Source organism: Antechinus flavipes, chromosome 2 (genome assembly GCF_016432865.1).
Source record: "Antechinus flavipes isolate AdamAnt ecotype Samford, QLD, Australia chromosome 2, AdamAnt_v2, whole genome shotgun sequence".
NCBI classification, from domain to species: Eukaryota; Metazoa; Chordata; class Mammalia; order Dasyuromorphia; family Dasyuridae; genus Antechinus; species Antechinus flavipes.
In genome coordinates this window covers 31,945,134-31,965,316 of record NC_067399.1, presented here as the reverse complement: position 1 = coordinate 31,965,316, position 20,183 = coordinate 31,945,134, and the positions used below count along the sequence as shown (strand labels likewise).

Sequence of the window (20,183 nt, the reverse complement as noted above, 5' to 3'; positions counted from 1 at the left end):
AACTCAGAAAGACCCCTGTGAATCTCTGGCCCCTTACCAGGAAATGGGTGGTAAGCTTTAAGATCTGTTCTAAATTTTAAAGTTCTAAAAATTCAGGAATATGATACTCAGGCTTAGATGGGACAGGAGCCAAGGAAGAAGAAACCCTGCAATGTCCCCTTTGAATCCTGAGTCCTGAGCATCTATACACTTCTCAAGAAATGAAGGACTTTTTTGACTCAATCCTACGTAGTATAGAGTTACACGGAAAGTGAGAAAAGAGGATTGGAAGAGACGTTTGGAACTAACTCCAAGAATTTTGTAACCTGATCAAATTAAAGTGGGAGAAAAGGCAGCTTTAATCCCATCAATTCCCAACTCCAAGAGTTATCAATCCCTTTACAACACTCCCCCCATAGAGCTACTAGAACTATGGCAGAGTTAAGGAGCAGTTTGTTCTGAAGTGGTCCATTCCACTGTTGGCCACCTCTGTGTTTTGGTATATGGAACAGTTCTTAATTAAAATGAATTGCCACCCCATAATAATATTTCAATTCAAGATCCTAGTATAGCAATCCGAAAATAATGAGCACATTAGTCCATCAACCATAACGATGATGAAATACATTCCACATTCCTTCACCTAATAGGGGAAAACAGTTGTCCTCAATACCCTTAAGTGTTCCTACTCTCTAGCTTGTCAATATGTTGAGCCTGAGATGAGCTATGACTGCAACCATGTGAGCACTCTCAGCCACCAACATGTATCACGATCTCTTTATGACATAGTGTGTCTTTAAGGCTGCTGTGGTAAAAAATGTCATAAGCCTATAACCAATTTCCTGCCAAGTCTGGAGCCCCCCAGGGTGGCACATAATACTTCAGAGGAGGACTTGTGAGAGAATACAGTAGTAGCCCCTTCCCACCACATGCTAATAATCTCTACCATGAAAGACTGCTCCTTCATATCAAGCTCAAATCCTTAAGTCTTCTATATTAAATGCTAAGCCAGGGTCTTCCTCATTGACTTCTATAATTGATGTTTCAAAATTAAATACTGTGGGGCTTCAAATACAGGCATTTCATTCAGGCTGAGTTAATTTACAGTTCCGATTCTTCCACCTGACCTATTAGTGAACATACTTAACTTGGTGTTATCTGAAAATGCAATCACAGGCCCTTTTGTCACTTCAATTTATTTCAATTCAGGAAATAATTATCCAGGTTCAACCATTTGCAAAGCACTTTACAAAGGGGCAGAAAAGCAAGGATGAAAAATGGGACCCCTGATTTCAAAGAGCCTGCAAATTGTGAAGAATGAAGTGATATTACAAGAAGTATAACCCAGGTAGGAATATGCACAGAGATGCAAAAGAAAAGTCACCCAGAAAAAGATGAGAAATTCAAGGAGAGATTCACTTTAGCACAGTGGTTTCATAAACTGTGATATGTGAACTAGGATTTCTAGGAAAACAAAATGTTTTCAACCAAGTTACTAATTTGAGAAAAAATGTTGGACAAGGCATGACTGAGGACACAAGGACCAGTCATTCAAATGAGTTATTAAAAACCACTCTCCAGGTTAGCAAAATCCATTCTGGATACAATTGTTAAACTATGAATCTCCTTAAGTAAACTTAACATTCATCCCCCCCACTTCTACATCTCATCTACAAGAATATCCCAGAAGAAAAGTCTAATGACGTGCTGAAAATAGCACATACTATATGGCATTCCCTTATTCCGTCACCACTTAGTCCAATCAAAAAAAGAAGCAATAAAAGTTAATTTGGAAGAGTTTTTTCTAACTAAAAACACATAGATCTCTTTCCTGAACATCCCCCAAATATTGGTCAGTAATCTATTCTAGAATTTTGCTTAGCATTCTAGATATCCTAAAATTGACTTTCCCCACACTATTTCCTTACACTTTGATCCAATAAGTTCTCTCTAGTAAAATTCATCTGCCTTAGTCCACATAAGTCTTCTGATTTCCAATTTTCACACCAATGTTGATCCCATTCCTCCAACCTGAAATGGTCGGTCATACTCTGTCTCTGAATACACAAATCAAACTCAACCTTCAAAGCTTACCTTAAATCTTCCCTCATCACCATCCTTAGAACACCTTAAGCTCAGTCTGCCTGTACTTGTCCGGTCCTAACAGTACATCTTACCGCCTCAAGTACAGTGTAAGCATCTGGAGGCGTAAGGCCCATGACACAATTCTTTCTCCTTTATAATGCTTGTCAGGCATAACAACGTATATTGTAGATGTTCAATAAGGTAGCTAATGACTGATTAAGCATCTCAGAACAATAACTGACATTTGGGGGAGGAAACAAGCCTTTATTAAGTTCCTACTATATTTCAAGCACTGTATTTACAAATAGTTCATGAGATCCTCACAATAACCCTATGAGGTAGGTGCCATATAGTTATCCTCAATTTACAGTAAATTGAGACAGACCATGGTGAAGTATCACATAGCTAATAATAAGCATTTCCGGCAGAATCTGAACTCAAGCCTTGCTGACTCTAGGCTCAATGCTCTCTCCACTGTGCCACCTGGCTATCTCATTTACTGAGCAGTTAATAATGCATTAAATATTTGATCTCATACCTGGAAGAAAGGTACTGAAGGTGTTGTTTCCATTTCCTAGATAAAAAAATAAAACAATTGAGATTCACAGCAATAAAGTAGCCTACCCAACTATTAAGTATGGGGGTTGGGATTTGAATCTGGGTAAGCAGGTTCTGACTCCACACCAAGTATTCTATTCATGATGCTTGCCACACAGCTTCTAAAGGTCTCTGTCCTTCAGAAGTAAAAAATCGAATGAGGGAAACACAAAACTAAGAATATAAGATAAAGAAACTGTAGATATGCTGAGTTAAGCCAACCAAAAAAAGAGTGAGTAGCATAGAATGGCAGAAATAAGGAAATTTTTCACAGCAGATAAATCTTTGCGCCAAGTACTTTGGCTATCATTTCATAGCTGCTTTCCAAGGAAAGCCTCAAATTTTTCCATGGGAAAATGTATTTTTCATTTCTCCAAAGTGAAAAGATCCTATAAAGCCCATCCCAAATGAGGAGGATGCAGATACTGCCAGACACTCAGAAGGCCAGCATTGACTTGACTGTCATAAGTAAACAGGCATGTTGTCAGCTCCCAGCTTCTCTCTACAAGAAAAACCCAAACACTATGGAAAAGGTGGCGTGATAGTGCCAACATTGTAATAACTGATGCTGACCTTGGCTCTGAAGATAGAATTAATCACAACTGATCCTCTGGGGATCCTTATCTCAATCTAAAAGTGAAAAGTAGCTTCGATTCCCAAATACACATCAAGTCTACAGTTGAGGGACAGAGCCCAGGAACTTGCCTACATGAATAGAGAGCATAACTATAGTAAAAAGTTTAGCACAGATAATCAGAAGTTGATTATACAACCAATTCTCCTTGGTTCAGTCATGGAAACTAGGGACAAATGACATTCAGTTAAAATTTCAAAGCATTTTTTAAAAAAAATCACATGTGCAAAGAAAGGGAAAAAATCACAGAGTAACTAGAAAAGGATACAAAAGACCTAGATGAAGACTAAACAACTGTATAATCTGCCATTAAAAAAAATACATCCAGGGGAAACATTGTGCCTGAGCAATAAGTGAAAAGATAGATAGGAAACAACAGACTTCAAAAGATTCACAAACTCAGCAACCATATGAAAAAATGCTCCAAATCACAAATAAGAAGACAAATGAAAAATTTTGCAGGTGGTCGTCTGCAAATGAGCAAAGATGAAGAAAATAAGGATAGTGAGGGTTGGAGGGATTGTAGAAGGCAAGAGAGTCACCGCACTATTGGAGGGGCTGTGATAGAACGACCACTTCAGAAAACCATTTGGAATTATGCAAAAAAGCAACTGAAATGTCCCCACACTTTGACCCAGAGATTCCATTACTGGGCTTCTACACTAAGAAAGTCCTCAGAGTCACCACCATCTCTATAGCAGCTCTTTATGGGCAGACAAATAATAGGAAACAAAGTAAATGCCCATCAACTGGGAAACGGCTAACAAACTACATGAATATTATTGTGCTACAAGACATGATGGCTAATAATGAGCTACATAATGAAAACTAATAATGAAAGAGCTACATGAACTGATGTAGAGGTCAGTAAGCAGAGTCAAGAAAACAGCATACAGGACTTCAACAATGTAAACAGAAAGAAACAGACAGACAGACACACAATCAAATGAAAATGTTACAAAATTACAAGGAACAAGAAGCATGGCTCCAAAGAGATATGAGAAGATACTCCACATATTCCCTCTACATTAATGGGGGGGTGTCCATAATTGAGGTATATTACACACACTTCAGGGGTTTGGATGTATTAATCAATCATATTAATTTTTCCTTTCTTTTTTTTTGCTTTTAAAAATATTGTTATATGGGATAGCTCTTTGGAGCAGGAGGGGATGAGAGGGGAGGGGACTGAGTCAAAACTATGGTGATGTTAAAAAAAAATCAATAAAAACATTATATGCTGTCTTTGTCTCTATCTCTGTCTATCTCTCCAAGTATTTGGCTAGTGAAACCAAGTTTGCAGGATCAATTTCTCTATAGGCTGAAGCTGGGACTACATCAATAAAAATTGTCCTTCAGACAAGAAAGGCATCCCTAATCCTAATCATCTTAAAAAATACATGGCATTTCTAATAAGGAATAATAAGAAAGGAGTGTATAAATTAGTCAATCTACACCCATTAGCAACTACTAGGAAGAAGGCAGAAAAAACTGAAAACTTCTTAAAAGTGTGTGTACACACACACACACACACACACACACACACGAAGTGTTACTTAAACATTTATATAACCTTTAATACTAATTACACATAATTTGTACATAGTCCCTGGGAATTTTTATATTAAAATATAAAGTATCATCTTTATTGATTTCTATTTTTTATTTATTTTCACTTGCTATTAGTGAGCCTTATCTTTTATACTAAATATATAATATGGAAAGTGGGACAGAAGCACTTTACCTGAGAAATGGACATAATGAGAATTGCTTCTTAAGAAACTTTCCTAGGTCTTAATTTTGAGAACTCCATTTAAAGTATTATGGTTTGAAAGCCAAAGAGAATACTATATCAAAAAAGGTTATGACTTCTAAATCTGATGAACATTTTATTTCATAACAGGGGAAAAATCCCACAAAATATTTAGAAATCGGTATAGAAGAGATCACAGAGATGGAAACGATCTTGAAAGATGCAATTCAATTCAACTGTTGTTGAATTTAAATCACCTACTAACTTCACAGATGAGGAAATGGACCCAGAAAGATTAATTTGCTCAAAGTCATACAATTAAACGGAAGAACCAGCACTATGGCTAAAGCTCCAGCTAAAATTTTATTTGTTTTGGAGGGGAAAAAAACCAAGAGAGAATTAAAGAGAAGTACAAATTGATAATTCAATGCATGTGTTTACAGAAGTTTAGCAAACACTATACTTTATATATCTAAAGCACCACCCTTCCAAAAGTTCAAGTGTCTCAAAGACTTAATTATAAATCTAATTCAAACTGGTTACAGAGCATAACAAGGTCAATGGGTAAAAGGAGACCAGTTTCCAGTAGGGAACCCATGTTGTTGACAGTTGGGCTTAAGGTGATCTACAGTGTCTCCCCAGAGCTCCTAAAATCCCTTTCAGTCCCCGAGTTTGTCACATCATCATCCAATCTGACTCCCCACAGTGGGAGCTGTGTTTATCATTATAGAATAAAATCCTAGAGATTTTGTCAATTAAATTATGGTAAAACATCCTCATTTTCAATTTATTTATTTCAAGTAACCAAAATTCTACTTCTGGCTAGAGATGAGGAACTATCCCTTGAGGGTTCACGATTCAGTCACTCACTCATTCATAAACCATTTAATTAAGTGTCTACTATACACAGACTGGCAGCTTGGTGACTTGGGAGTGTTGGCCCTGAAAAGAGGAAGCCCTGAGTTCAAATTCTGCCTTGAATACAGCTCCATGACCCTGTAATAGCAGTACCTAATTCATGGGATTTTTAAGGAGGGTCAAATGAGACAATATAAAGTACCCTACAAAAGCTAACAAGCAATATAGATGTTAGCTACTATTTCAGTTCTGAAGATAGAATTTTAGAAAAGATATTCCTTGCCTTTATGGAGCTAACAATCCAGCATATGACGACGATGCAGACATAATAATAATGTACACATTATCACAGAGTTGGAAGTATATTTGAGGGGATGAGGCATCTGAATGGCCCAATCCATACAATGTTCAAATCCTGGCTCAAAAACAGACTTTCCTGCTGCCTTCTGGAAGTCTGGCCCCATCAACTCTGACAAGGCTACAATTTCAGGACCCCTGGGGGATAAGAAGAGCACCTCCCTCCCAGTTCTAAGGATAAAGTGTGCTAAAAAACCATGTAAGCTAACTTTCCAAAAATGATAGACCCTGATTAGCTTTGTAATCCTACGACTTCATCTGCACATGGAACTTGTGGTCCGGACACTCTCTCCACTAACAGAGGAATGCAGCTGTCTTGAAACTTATGATTTGGGGAATAAGGATGGGGGTGGAGGAGAACAACACAATTCAGTGGCTTAGTAACCCATCTGCTGTCATAATACTCTTCAGTCAGAGGCAGGACACGGACCCGGGAGCCCTGATCCTCTCAATTCAGTGTCTATTCTGTCTCTCATAGTCAATAATGGCAAAACAAAAACTATGGGGAAATGCCTGCCAAGAGAATCACTTCAGCAGCTCAAAATTGGAAAGTTCTCAGAGATAAATCTGGATCCAAATGAGAACCTCAAAGAGGGGAACCCTCAATTCCTGAGCCAGTGCATTATGAGGACATTATTCCTTATAGAAAGCTAAAGTCTGTCTCATGACCCACTGCTCCTGGCTCTGCCCTCGGAGGCCAAGCTGCACAAACCTAATCTGTATTCCAGGTTTAAGAAAGCCAGCAGTTCCCCTCCAAGATAAGCACCATCAGTCAGTGGTCCGGATTTTTGGATGATCCTTCCCCATGCATCCTGGCTGCCTTCTCCAGAAATTCTACAGCTTATTCAAGGTGTTGCTAAAGATGGGACCCCAAATGGGGGACCTAAACCTGGGCAGTGTGCCTCTCAACAAGGTCTAACCTGGTAGGGGTTTGACTGCCAAAGAGCAGGGCACGGCCAGCTCCCTGCTGGCACTTCTCTAACTCCCAGCTCACTCTCCGAGGGAGGGCCAGCCATATCTCAACCAAGGCAGAGTTTGAAGTGTTAGTGTAACCATCCAGATGGAAATGTCCTGGAGGAACCTGGAAAGTCTAAGAGGTCAACAGAGGAGACACACACTGAGGAATCATCTGCCTGAGGTGGCAGTTAAAGTGAGAGGAAGGCCCTGTAGCCCAAAGATGGGGCTGAGTCTGGAGTCGAATCTGATTCCCATCCTATGACACTAATTAGCTGCCTGCCCATGAACGAGCCACTGTCTATTCCCTCACTTTCATCATCTATAAAATGGGGATGCCTCACGCTGAGAGGCTAAAATGAGAAGGTGCTAGTAAGCTATTTTGCAAACCTAAAAGCGCTACATAAATACCATCTATGATTAAGGCCAGCGGTAGAGAGAGAAGGGATTGGAGGAAGAAAAAGAAGGAATGATGATCTTGGAGAAGAGAAGACTTAGGGTAAATGTGATAGCTACCTTCGAGTATATGACATTGGGAAGGGGACAAGGAGGAAAAGAAATAAAAAGAAGGAGCAGTTTCAAAACCAAGGAAGCTCAGAGCAGTAGTAGGTATCAGCAACAGCACTGAGATCAAGGAGGAAGACTGGTAAAAAACAAAAACAGGCGAGATTTGATGGGGAAGAGGTCCACAATGACTTTTGAAAGAACAGCTTCAAGTAATGGGCAAAGTAAAGTCATCAGGTACAGATGCTGCTGTTTTGTCTTGTTCAATTCTTCATGAAAGCTTTTTCAAAAGTGTTACTATTGAGGAGAAGAAAAGAGAGATGAGCTACAAGATCATGGGAAAGCTTTTTGAGCATTGTAAATACCTGAGCAGGTTTGGAAGAAGATGGGAAGGACCGAGGAAAGGAGAGAAGCAGGAGAAAGGCAACCTGCAAGGTCTTAGAAGAAGCATAAGGGAGAAAGGCTGAGTATACTAATCTGACAGAGATGTTCTCTCCAAAGCCTTATTCCCTAAGGACATGAGATCCAGAGGAAAAAAACCCCAAATTCACTTCAAAAATCTTTCAGTAACATGGGCTTCTAAGCCCTACCTTTTTTATAACGCAGGTAGGCACACACTTAGATTGATGGCTGTTTGCATGGTTAGGTTAGGTTTTGTTAAAGTATAAGTAAGGCTACCCAATACCTTTGGGAAACAAGAGTAAAGTTTGATCTTAGGTCCTCAGGAGGAAAAACTCAGAAGACATTATAAAACAGGCAGTGGTGACCAACAAGTTAAAATACATTTACAAGGTAACAACAACATTCATCAAACACACATACAAAAAAGGCCAAGAGTGAGCAGCTACATCTTTATACAACTCTAGAAGTGTGGATCAAGCCCTACACTCAGATTAGGATGCATAAATAGCAAAAAAAGGATACAAAGAAATCAGAGATCACAGGAAGTTGGAAGCAGAGCTGTAGAGAATCCACCCCCTTCCTTTTACAGAGAAGATAACTCCCATCCCCAAGAGGCAAGGAGATTTCCCCAAGAGTCCACAGAGGGAATAGAGGAGCTAAGACTTTGACTCAGTTTTTCACCATGTAGTCTTCCACCTCCATCAAAGAACAGTCCAATGAATGGAGTAGAACAAGACTTGCTAGAAAAGACCAAGGAGGTTTACTTATCAGAATTTGTTAAAATAAAATAAAATTTAATTTAGGTCATCTCAAATTGACCTATAGCTGATGATTTTGTTTTTTATGCCTGAATTCCCTAAGACAACAGTCAACTGTTTAAAAAAGGTGGCTCTGATATCTCCAGCTGTTTTAAAACACGGATTTCTGATGCCTCCTTATCTCAGGTAAGCTTCCAAACCAGTTTGTAGAAAACGTCTCAGAAAAATGGGAGATCATTTCCTTTCTTTCTATACTTTTGGTTAAATATAAAAATTCTCCAAAAATTCTAACATATGCTTTCATCATACTTTATTTTTCCCTTTTAAAGGGCATAGAGGATTACTGATCTAGGTAAATAGCAAATCAACAAGTTAAGATCAAAATTAAAGTTAGAGCTATGTAAATATGATAAACATGAGGCATAACAGAAAAATAATCTGACAAATATTTCCATACAAGAATAGAAAGAATCGTGGAGTTTGAAAAATCAGGAGCTATAAGATCAAAAAACGGAAATCCAGAAGGTTCTAACAGCTTGCATGAAGAAACACAGTCAGTAACTGGATGGTACACTGACCTCTAATTAAATTTCAGCATACTCCAATAAAAGTTGCTGTTCACTGCTAGCAAAATGGTTCTGATGATCATTTTCTCCCATAAAAAATGAAAATTATTTCCATCTACACACACACACAGACACACACAGGCAAAGACAAACAGACACACACACACAGACACACAGGTTTCAGATGCTCATATGCCTAAATTATATATTGTCATTAATAAGAATAAATGTTAAAAGTGATTGAGGGAGGGGAGAGAGTAAAAATTCACTGCCTTACTGAAATAGCAAATAAAGTTATGTTTTCCTTCTAACAGTCATCCTTCATTTCCCAATTTTATACCATATCAATTTTCCAGAGAATGTACAGTGCAACAATCCTGGCTCGTTCTTGCTGCTGTTTAACTTGCCACACTGGTTCTCACACTAGTGGCAAGAATGTGAATAGATAAATGAACTTTTGTACAAATGCTTGGACTAATCCATGTATTACAATAAAGTGTTAGTGGAACCCGGTAGAAGTACTCTTATATAAACTTCTCCAATGTTATCAGTTGTTAGAGCTACTTTACCACAGAAGAGGAAGCTTGGGGGCGCTGCTGAGACAGAGCAGTAGGCAGGAAACCTTATCCTCTGAGTTCAAATTTGGCCTCAGATACTTCCTAGCTGTGTGTGACCTTGGACAGGTCACTTCACCCTGTTTGCCTCAGTTTCCTCCTCTGTAAAATGAGCTGGAGAAGGAAACAGCAGATCACTCCAGCATCTCTGCCAAAAAAACCCCAAATGGATCAAGAAGAGTCCAAAACAAGATGGAAAAAAACAACTAAACAACAAAATGAACACTAAAATAGTTTTTCTTCCTAAGCATCAATAAAATAAATGCCACATATATAAGACCAAAGATGTACCATAGATAGCAGGAAAAGAGTCAATGCCTAGGTTCCACTTTGGCTTTGTTATTAAGAGAAGCTGTCCCCTCTCAAGTTCTCTTAAAGGAGGAAATCATCTCCAAGATCTAACTCATATCCAAAATAATCCATAATCCTGTATACATAAATACTTTGAGATTTCAGATGACAGAAACATATAAGATATTATTTAAAGAAATTTATAATTAAGCAGAATTCTAAAAATAAGTAGGAAACACTAAAGATAATAACCACTTTTTATACTGTACATAAAGCATATATGTATATGAGTGTGTATACATATGTCTAAATGTTAGGGTAACTAGTTTCAGTCAAAGGTTAAAAACCTTGCTTTTAGACTGCTTGCCATCTAGGGGAGGGGATGGAGGGAGGGAGGGGAAAAAAATTGGAACAGAAATGAGTGCAAAGGATAATGTTGTAAAAAAAAAAAAATTACCCTGGCATGGATTCTGTCAATATAAAGTAATTATTAAATAAAAATTAAAAAAAAAAAACTTGCTTTCAAAACACACACATGTTTGATAAGCATATTTCAATATAATGTTTCCTTTGTAAGCCTATATATTTTATTTAAGCATTTAAAAGAATTCTCAGGAGTTTACAGACAAACTGACAAAAGGATCTGGTTTATGATCCTCCCCAAAAGCTTAAAAACCCTTGATTTAAATATTTTCCTATCAAAACTACAAGTTTCCTAACTAACTCTTAAAATTAAAATAAAAACTGATTTTTTCTTGTGTAGCATAATTGTGGAAGTACTTATAGAAGAATTGCACATGCTTAACATATATTGAATTATCTGCAGTCTAAGACAAGGGGTGTGGGGGAAGGGAGGGAGAAAACAAATTTTTGGAATACAAGGTTTTGCAGGATGAATGTTGAAAACTATCTATGCATGTGTTTTAAAAATAAAAAGCTTTATTAAAAAACAAAATAAGAAAATGGCTTGAAAAGTTAAGAGATTACAAACAAACTTTCTGAAGCAGTAAATATATACGTGGTTTCAAAAACATTGAGTATGAGATGAAAATATTTGACAGACACCAGAAATGATTTTCAGTGCCACTTGAATATCTGTCAAAAGAATGAATGAATGCTGGTCCAATTTACCAGGTGAGGGAAATATAGAATGGTTGTGAGTAAGCACCAGCTCAGGAGTCACATGACCCGAGTTCAAAACCACTAGTTATTTGGCTCAATCAATCTGGTGACCCTGACCAAATCATTCCCTGTCTCTTCCTCTGCAAAATGTGAAGGCTGAAACAGATAGTCTCTGTGGTCCTTTCCAGCTCAGAGACCTAGGATCTCTTGGTAGTCAAAGTGCTGCAGATAGGAAAGTACTACCTGTCAAAGGAAAGCGCGAGAAGATCACATTCTGCTCAGTTCTAAAAGAAGAGGCTTGTTTTCTTTTTTCTCCAGTACTTCCTCATATTCAGCTCACATAAAAGTTTTTGCTTTTCCTCTTCTCCAGATCCCTCAGTTTTTCTAAAAGCTCTCTTCCTTCACTTCTCAGACCTGCTAACCCATCTTGGTCACAAAAGGCAAGATTTCACTGTTATCTTTGGCAAACATTAAACTTTAGTATATCTTAAAAAAAACACTAATTCATCTGTCCTTTTAGATAGATTTGGAGTTTTTAATTCAAAAAGGATTTCTAAAAAGTTATTACTAGCACACAAAACTAAAGCTGGGAAGAAATGATTTGAATACATCACTTATGAAAGGTTGCTGATCCTTCATTTAGAATTATAGTAGGATAAAAATAGACCCAAACAAGAAATTTTAGTAGAAAACACCTGTTAAAGACTGCCCTAAGAGGTTTTTCATTAGCTCAGCATTTGAATATTTTCTAATTAAAGTTCTCTTACTGTATCATGTTATACAATAATTCACTTACTTCAAGCAGAAAAAAGTCCACAATTCAGACAAATTGTGAAAAGCTGGGACTCTTCTCTCTCACACTCAAGGAAGCTCTCCTAAGCATTCCTTGCCTCTTCTCCATTTTCATTTCCCCCCTCTCTCGCCTATACCTTTATCACTTTCATATAGGCCAGATTCTTTAGTGTTCCATTCAAACTTTCCCCATGCTCATGTCCTAATCTACCTTTCCTGCCTTCTTTTTCAACTTTCCTTCGGGCCTTTTATTCTGGATATAAACTGGTTTGGGTACTCTCCATTACCATTTCATGATGTTCCTGAGGCCTGGAATGCTCTTTCTCCCCCTTCCAAACTATATTTGTCACACTGCTATGCTTTGGAGCCCCAGCAAAGAGTCTCCCATAAAGATCTATAAGCTTTGGGCTGGGCCTCTCTTCAGTTGCTTCCTGCCCCACCAGAAGACTGTGCCTTAAAAGCAATGAGTGTATATTATACATGTTTGTATTCTTTCTAGCATTATGTAGATACTCAATTGATAATTTGATGAATGACGTCACTTGAGCTTCTGTTAGAATATGATACTACTGACCAATCATCAAGGAAATGTTGTTTTTCCAGTAAAAGTGATAAATCTGTTCTAGTCCACTCTTCTCTCCCAATCTATCTTAAGACAAAAGGCATGTATTTAACAGAATGGCTGGCTGGGGTTAGGGTTCTAGTCTGTAGCCACAGAGCAGTGAAATCGGCTGATCTCAAATAAAAGACTACCCACAACTTTGGCTTCCTTATTGCTCACTGAGGCAATACCAAAAGCACATACCATGCATACGTGGCATATCCTCCAAATGTAATTTTAAGCACCACAAGGACAGAGACCCATCAGATCCAAGATCAGAGAGGTTCCTAGACTGAAATCTGAAAGGGATTTTAGAGATATCTAGTACAATACAGATGTGAAAACTGAAACTCACAGAGCAGAAGTGATGAGTTCAGATCTGACCTCAAATTTTTGTTCCGAAGCTACCACCTCTTCATATCTCCCTAAGCCCAAATAGTATGTAATTAATTGTTAAAAAGAAATCAAAACTGTCAGTAATTGACTAGAGCAGAATAGTAGAAGGGTAGCACTGAAGAAAAACCTGAATATCAATATTGCCTTATATACTAGCTATGTGATCACTGGCCAGTCAAGAGTACTTACATCAGGAGTTCCCAAACGAATTACATCATAGTTCAGGACCACTGCCTCAATAACCACTCCCCCCCAAACAAATATGCCCACGTACCTAACATCCATGCAGAAAATTACTAGGCCCTCGGTATTCAAAGGCATATTAAAACATGGAAACATTGTGTCAGACTCCTTATATCTTAGGAGGGACCTCAGCTACCCCATTCAAACACCTTCATTTCACATACAACAGAGCCAACAGACAAAGGGGCCTAGCCTGTGCCCTCAATCCCAAGCATCCTTTCAGGAATGCCTCAACCCCTTCTGAATTTGGGGGTTTAATAGATAATTGCCTTTGAATATAATTAGTTTTCCTTATAATTCTATGCATTTTATTTTATGTATTTAAAAACATCTTCCAAAGGGGCCCAGAGGTTTCACTAGTCTGCCAGAAGTCTGGGACATAGAAAAGAGTCCTTACAAGAGTGTGAGTTCTTTCATCTTAAGTAACCCCCCCCCCCCAAAAAAAAAAAAACCTGAACCACATTTCCCCTAAACAGGATGGCTGTTCATAAGAAATCCATCCCCCCAACACTCCATCAAATCTATGATCTCCTATCTCTACGGACCTGTCTACAATGAGATCACCTAGCAGAGAGTCACTGGGCCTTCTTCTTTACTCCCCCCCCTCCCATCTCTGAACATCTTCTTCCAAATATCCTGGGCATCCCACTTCCTTCATCTGCATATATTCCTTCTAGAAACTGTTTCTAGTAATCCCTCATTCTACAAAGGAATTACAGGTCATGGCCAGCTGCTAAACCTGATAATCACTACATTATCTCTCAGTGTCCCTGAAATTATAAAAATAATTGTGACAAATATTTATGATTGTAGTCCTTCCTGAACACTACTTACTTTTGTTTTCCCATTTCATATCATAAGTCAATCTGAAGACTAAAGGAAATATACTGCTTCAGATTTAGAAAATGAAATCAAGCCCTCTAGCTAAATACACTATTCACTTCTGAAAGAACAGAGGAATTTTACTTAAGAGTCTAGCATACCAAAACCTGATTTTTGTAAACAGTATGAGAACTGGTGTCTATAAGAACTGAAATTCAAGTGACTGCCTTTTCTGTAACACTGATATTTCCAGTATAAACAGGACATTTATTGCTACATGAATCAGAAGAGATTCAAAGTCCAGACTACTTAAACATCCATTCAAAACAGTTGTGAGAATTTAGTTCCTCAAATCTGGTGAATCTGTACTACCAATCTGATAATACTGGATACTTAAATGGGAAAACTAAGAGACTAAGGAATCATTTGCCTAGCTTAAAAATAGTGATAGTGCTGATACAAAACTTCCAAAGCAAAAGTTAAGTGCTGAGCTACTACTCTGTTGTAAAACTGGCAACTACACCCAAATAAACTCAGCATGTCTTGACTTTCTCTCCAAAGCCATAGAACAAATGCTTTTCCCTTCAAAGCTGAGCCCTGACTTGTCTGAAAACTGGAGCTTCCTGTCCCTGAGCTCAATTGCTAAGTAAGGTTTGGGAAGTCAGTATTCAAATCTCCCGTCAGATACACTTAGGCACACAGGGCAATTGCTTCAACAGGACACTTCTACACTCAGAACAAGCTTGAAGCAGCATGAAATCAGAACCTATGATGTTTACCCCCTTCAATCATACTGAAGACAATTCAATTGTCAACTTAAATCTGAGCCATAATTAATATCAGCATCCTAAGTTCGAAGACATTACAGTAACAGCTTAAGAGTTTATCACAGCTTTTTTTTTTTTTAAGGTGAAGAGGGATACAATGCTTTGATAGAAAGTTAAATGTTTTTGAAATGTAAAGCATACATTAAAAACCTGTTAAGTATAGATGAAAAAATGGATGTGCCAATTGACAATCATAAAAGGAGACAGCCAGGAATCATCAGAAGAGATGATTGCTAAGAGAACTTAGTTTTACACTAAATTCTCAAAAAACAAAATTTAATTTAACATATATTTGAGATAGTATGACAGTGGACAAGAGTTGAGACCAAGTCCTGTGTCTGTTTCTGTGTCTGTGTCTCTCTCTCTCTCTCTCTCTCTCTCTCTCTCTCTCTCTCTCTCTCTCTCTCTCACACACACACACACACACACACACACACCACACACACACACACACATATACACACACACTCTATGATCCTGGGCCAAGTAACTTAAACTCTTAAGACTATAAAGAATCAAGTTGATAGAGGACATTTTCTCAAGAGGGAGTTCTAGTAACAATGAAATACATCTAGTCTCTAACTCTAATTTTTATGAGTGTATGTGTAGGGGTGGGGTATATATATATATATGAAAGAACAAAAAGGGGAAGTGGCTACAGTGTTGCACTGGAAGCAAGAAGGACTGAATTCAAATCCTGCCTCATACCCTTTCAGACTGTGACTCTATTCAAGTCATTCAACCTTTCTATAACTAATGAACACTGCAATCTGGGCAGCCTCAAAAACTCCTTGCCCGCTCTAATCTATGAAATGAAACACATAAGGAAAGAGAACATCACAATTTCAACATCACTGGGAATCAATGGCATCATGATGTTTATTTTTACATCCTAAAAGTGCTTTGGATCAGATACTTTCAGATTGTCTGTTACCACTCAACATCCAGCTACGACACCATCAAGACAGATCTATCTTCACCCTAGATGATACTGAGTAATGCAAGTACGATACAAGATAATTTCAATTTGCCTGGTACAAAATATTTAAATATAATTTTTTAAAAAACTTCTTTCACAGGAAGAGAACAATAGGGAGTAGATAAATCTCTCTGGCACATCCATTGGATCATCAACTCTGAAGCTCCCCTTCCAGCTTCAGATTAAAACGCGAGCCTATGATTCTCTAGCCCAGAGCCACGAAGGAGATGCTTCATCACCTCATTGGACAGGCATCCCAACCATGAGTCTATGGTCCTAGAACTCCCAGATAATCAAATAGAAGCAGTAAAGGCATATCAGAAAGTAAGGGGATGGATGGCCTTCACTATATAATGTCAGGCTGAGAAGTCATTGAGGAGAGTGAGTGATATATTTAGGAATGAATGCAGTAGTTTAAAAAAATGCATGAAAATATTTTAAAAAATTCTTTCATTTACCAAACTATAATGAAATGAGATTCATGTGAAATGTAAAAAATGTCTTTCATCTGTTTTAGATGTATTCAACAAAGTGTTTAATAATGGCAAATACAAAAAAAGAAAAAAAATTAAGGGCCTTTCCTGGGAGACAAGATGGGGCAGTAAAAGAGGACTAGCTCCCATTATTTCATCTTTCTGACCCTCCAGTGTCCCCATCAAGAAGGGGGATAACATGACCTGTACAGCCTTTCCAACTCTAAACTGACAGAGATAGGGTTGATATAAGTATACAGTATTACAAGCAAAGTCTTAGGTCAGCTTCAAAGAAAACATTTTCTGCCACGCCACTGGGGGTACCTAAATTGTAAATAGGGACAACAGCTTACAAGAAGATGTTTCATGCTCTTTTGCCAAAGTTTGCTCATCTGGGCAACCCCAGGTCTTAGTAATGACAGCTCTGCTCATGTCGGGGCTTTCTCAGGATCCCAGATTTGGAGCTAGAAGGAACTCCAGAGCTCCTCTAGTTCAACATTCCCATTTTACAGACTAGGACAATGGGAAGATAAAATGCTCCTCAGGAGTCTCCTAGATGAAAGAAAAGGAAAGGGCTGGGAAATACTGGTGTGATAGAACAGCCTGTTTGCCTGTCTCAACTCACACAAAGCATGTGTGAACTGAATTAGCAACTACTGCCCTAGAGAATCGGTCTCAAGATTCTGTCTCTTCTCTTTCAAAGGAAATGGTTCGACCTTCAGCAGCATCTCATTCTGCTCATAGAAAAGAGCTTCCACTTTCTCTGCTCCCTAGTCAATGATACCACAGTGGCCTACACAGGAGTGTCACCTGCTCCACCAAGCTCACCTTGACATTCCCATAGAGTTCTAGTCTCATTAGCTGTTCAAAGATCACTCCTGCTGCCATGAACTCTCTCCTTTGCTGTTTCACCAGAGAGAACATTCTACTTTAAGAGGCATGGTATGTGTATAGACTTGCCAGGTAGAGGTCGGTCTTAATACTCCAAGCTTCCTTGTTTACCAAAGGTAAATGGTTTCACTGTAAAGTCTCACATTCAGCAAAATGTTTACAGAATGGGCATTAAGACAAATGGGCAGTATGATGTCAGTAAATGCATACAGTCACACAAGCCAAAAAGGAAGCAGAGAGCCATAAGTGGAAATAAAGCTTAACAAACTCATTACAATCACAGTGTTTAGATCTTTATACCCAGTTCTGAACTTCACTACCTCACAGGAAGGGGGGAGAGGGGGGAGAATTGAAAGTATTCAGATAATAGCAATAGAGATGATTAATAGGTTGAAAAATTATAGCAATGAGAAACAATGAAAGAAAAAGGATTTGGTTTAAAGATGAAAGAAAGCAACTTTAAGCATCTTCATTAGAGTACTAGCATCATACTCAGATTTACCAATGGACTAAAATTCTTATGAGAATCCTAACACAAGCTGAATGTTCACAAAAAATAAATCCACAAACTAAAAGATGATTTTAAATGAGTCATGTTTAGATTGGAGCTTCGTGATTAATACTCAAACTTTGGGAACGGAATAGGGTCCCAAGAAGCAGAAAGGTATTTTTTTTATTATTATTATAACGTAACAAGGGACATATAATTGATAGGGAATAATTTTGAAACTTAAGCTGCCAGAATAATTAGTTGTTTTTTTTTTTTTAAGGTACCAGTTTATTAAAGTGAATCAAAAGTTATTCTAGACTTTCAGAACTAGTTCTTTGGGAAATTATCAAATGTTGGAAAATGGTTAAGCCCCAAATCTCAAAGTACTTAGACATAAGGGAAAATGTTTAACAAGAGACTCTTTAGCACTAAGAAAAGGTTATTGGGAGATCTGAAATCAATCTTTTTTTGAAATATCTTTAAAAATAGTCTTGCTTGAAGCAAGGGGAATGGACTATTTGACCTCTCAAGGTCCCTTCCAAGGCTATGATTATGTGATTTTAACTTACAGGCCTGCTGTGTGAGGGGGATGTCATACTGTCTCTATCCCTTTGACATAGGTACCACAAACCTAAAACTTGCAGCCTGAAATAAAACTTAACATGACAACTAAAATCTGATTACAAAATCTAATACTTTATTATAGCCCATCCTTAAATGATTCAGGCCTGGGAGGCAAAATTTTGAGAAGTGGAAGAAATAAGTGTAACTTCTAAATGTTACTATGTTACAATGTCACTAGCTTCCTAAATATTTTAGGGCTGTCGCTGCTGTTTCCAGCCCTTTGCGAGGCAGAATGATGCATTAGCTGGGGGACTACGGGCACCTATCCCCCTCAGTTGGGCAGCCCCGACTCCAGGACAAGTTACAGGGAAGGGGCTAGCCCGGGAAGAGCTGAGCAATCTCCGGTCTGGCCGAGCTGGGCCCTGTGCCACTTTCCAGTCCAGCACAATACACGGCCCACAGGGTATTTCCTAAGGAGTCCCTGAACCTGGAGCCCGGGGTGCTCGGTTCCTCTGGTCTCCCTTTAAAATCTAAACTTTGGCAGAGCATGATCCTCGAGTCCAAAGTGCTCCGGGCCCCCAACAACTGGCACGGAGCCTTGTTATTTTTTGAAACTTACTAGGAATAAAATCCAAACTAACCGGGCAGGAATCGATCCGAGTTTAAAAGGGGTAGAAAACCTGAGACTGCTCTCTCCCTAGGCGGTGAACCCCTAGGGCCCCGGCGCGGCTCCAGCAGCGGGCTAGACTCGGCCCGGAGTCCAGCACAGAGCAGAGGCCAGCGCGGGCCCCGACTCCGGCCCCCTAGGACACTGGGGCCGCCGGGGCCCCTACGCGGCTTAACAAAGACGGCCCGGTGGCCCCCGCCTGCTCGTCCCGACCATATGGCCCCGAATCCGGCTGGGCCGAGTCCGGAGCCGGCCGGCTTCACCCCAGCAGCTCGAGCGGCACAGGGCCGGGCAGGGCCCGAGTCCCCCGGGGGAGCTAGTTACCCGAGCCCCGGGACGCGGCGCGGCCTAAGCCAAAAGGGCCGCGCCAGGGTTTCCCGGGCCCTCGCGGAGCCGTGGCGAGCCAGGCGGCGTCTCCCCAGCGACCAGCGCGGTGTCAGGGCCTGGGCCCTGGTGAAGGAGGAGACGGCGGCGGCCGCCCGGCCTCCGGTCCGTCCCGTCCCTTCCCGCCGGGTCCCGCGGGCTCCGCACGGCGCTAGGCCGCGCCCGCCAGGCCCAGGCCGCCGCGTCCGTCCGGTATCGGCCGCCGAGCCCAGACCCCGCCGCTAACGGGCCCCGCCGAGGCCTCCCCCAGCCGCCCCATGACAGTGCAAAGCCTCGGGCCGGGTCGGGCCCGGCGGCCTCCCCTTTCCTGTGCCGGCGGCCGGCGAGCGGGCGCGGCCCGGCCTCTCACCTTCATGTCGGGACATCCTAGTTCAGACGGTGGCGGCGCGGCCCCTCCCGGGCTCCGGCTGCACGCAGAGTCCCCGCGGGGGCCCCGGCGCTGCCCGCACCGACCGAGCGGCCCGGCCACAGAGCGGCCGGCGGCGGCGGCGGCGGGCAGGCGGGCGCCCTGCCTCCGGCTCCGGGCTCCGGCTCCGGCTCCGGCGGCTCCGGGCTCCGGGCTCCGGGCCGGCCGCGGGGG

The 20,183-nt window shown here is 40.2% G+C and overlaps 1 protein-coding gene across 1 annotated transcript in view; it reads right to left on the bottom strand.

Annotated features, from left to right (window-relative positions):
• KCMF1 (potassium channel modulatory factor 1) overlaps nucleotides 1–20,065 on the bottom strand; it is a 100,497-nt gene extending 80,432 nt beyond the window's left edge. Inside the window, exon 1 of the mRNA XM_051974347.1 lies at nucleotides 19,953–20,065. Within this exon, the coding sequence (XP_051830307.1) occupies nucleotides 19,953–19,968 (16 nt within the window). The 5' untranslated portion in view covers nucleotides 19,969–20,065. The remainder of the gene's footprint in view (nucleotides 1–19,952) is intronic.
• Between the last annotated feature and the right edge of the window lie 118 nt (nucleotides 20,066–20,183).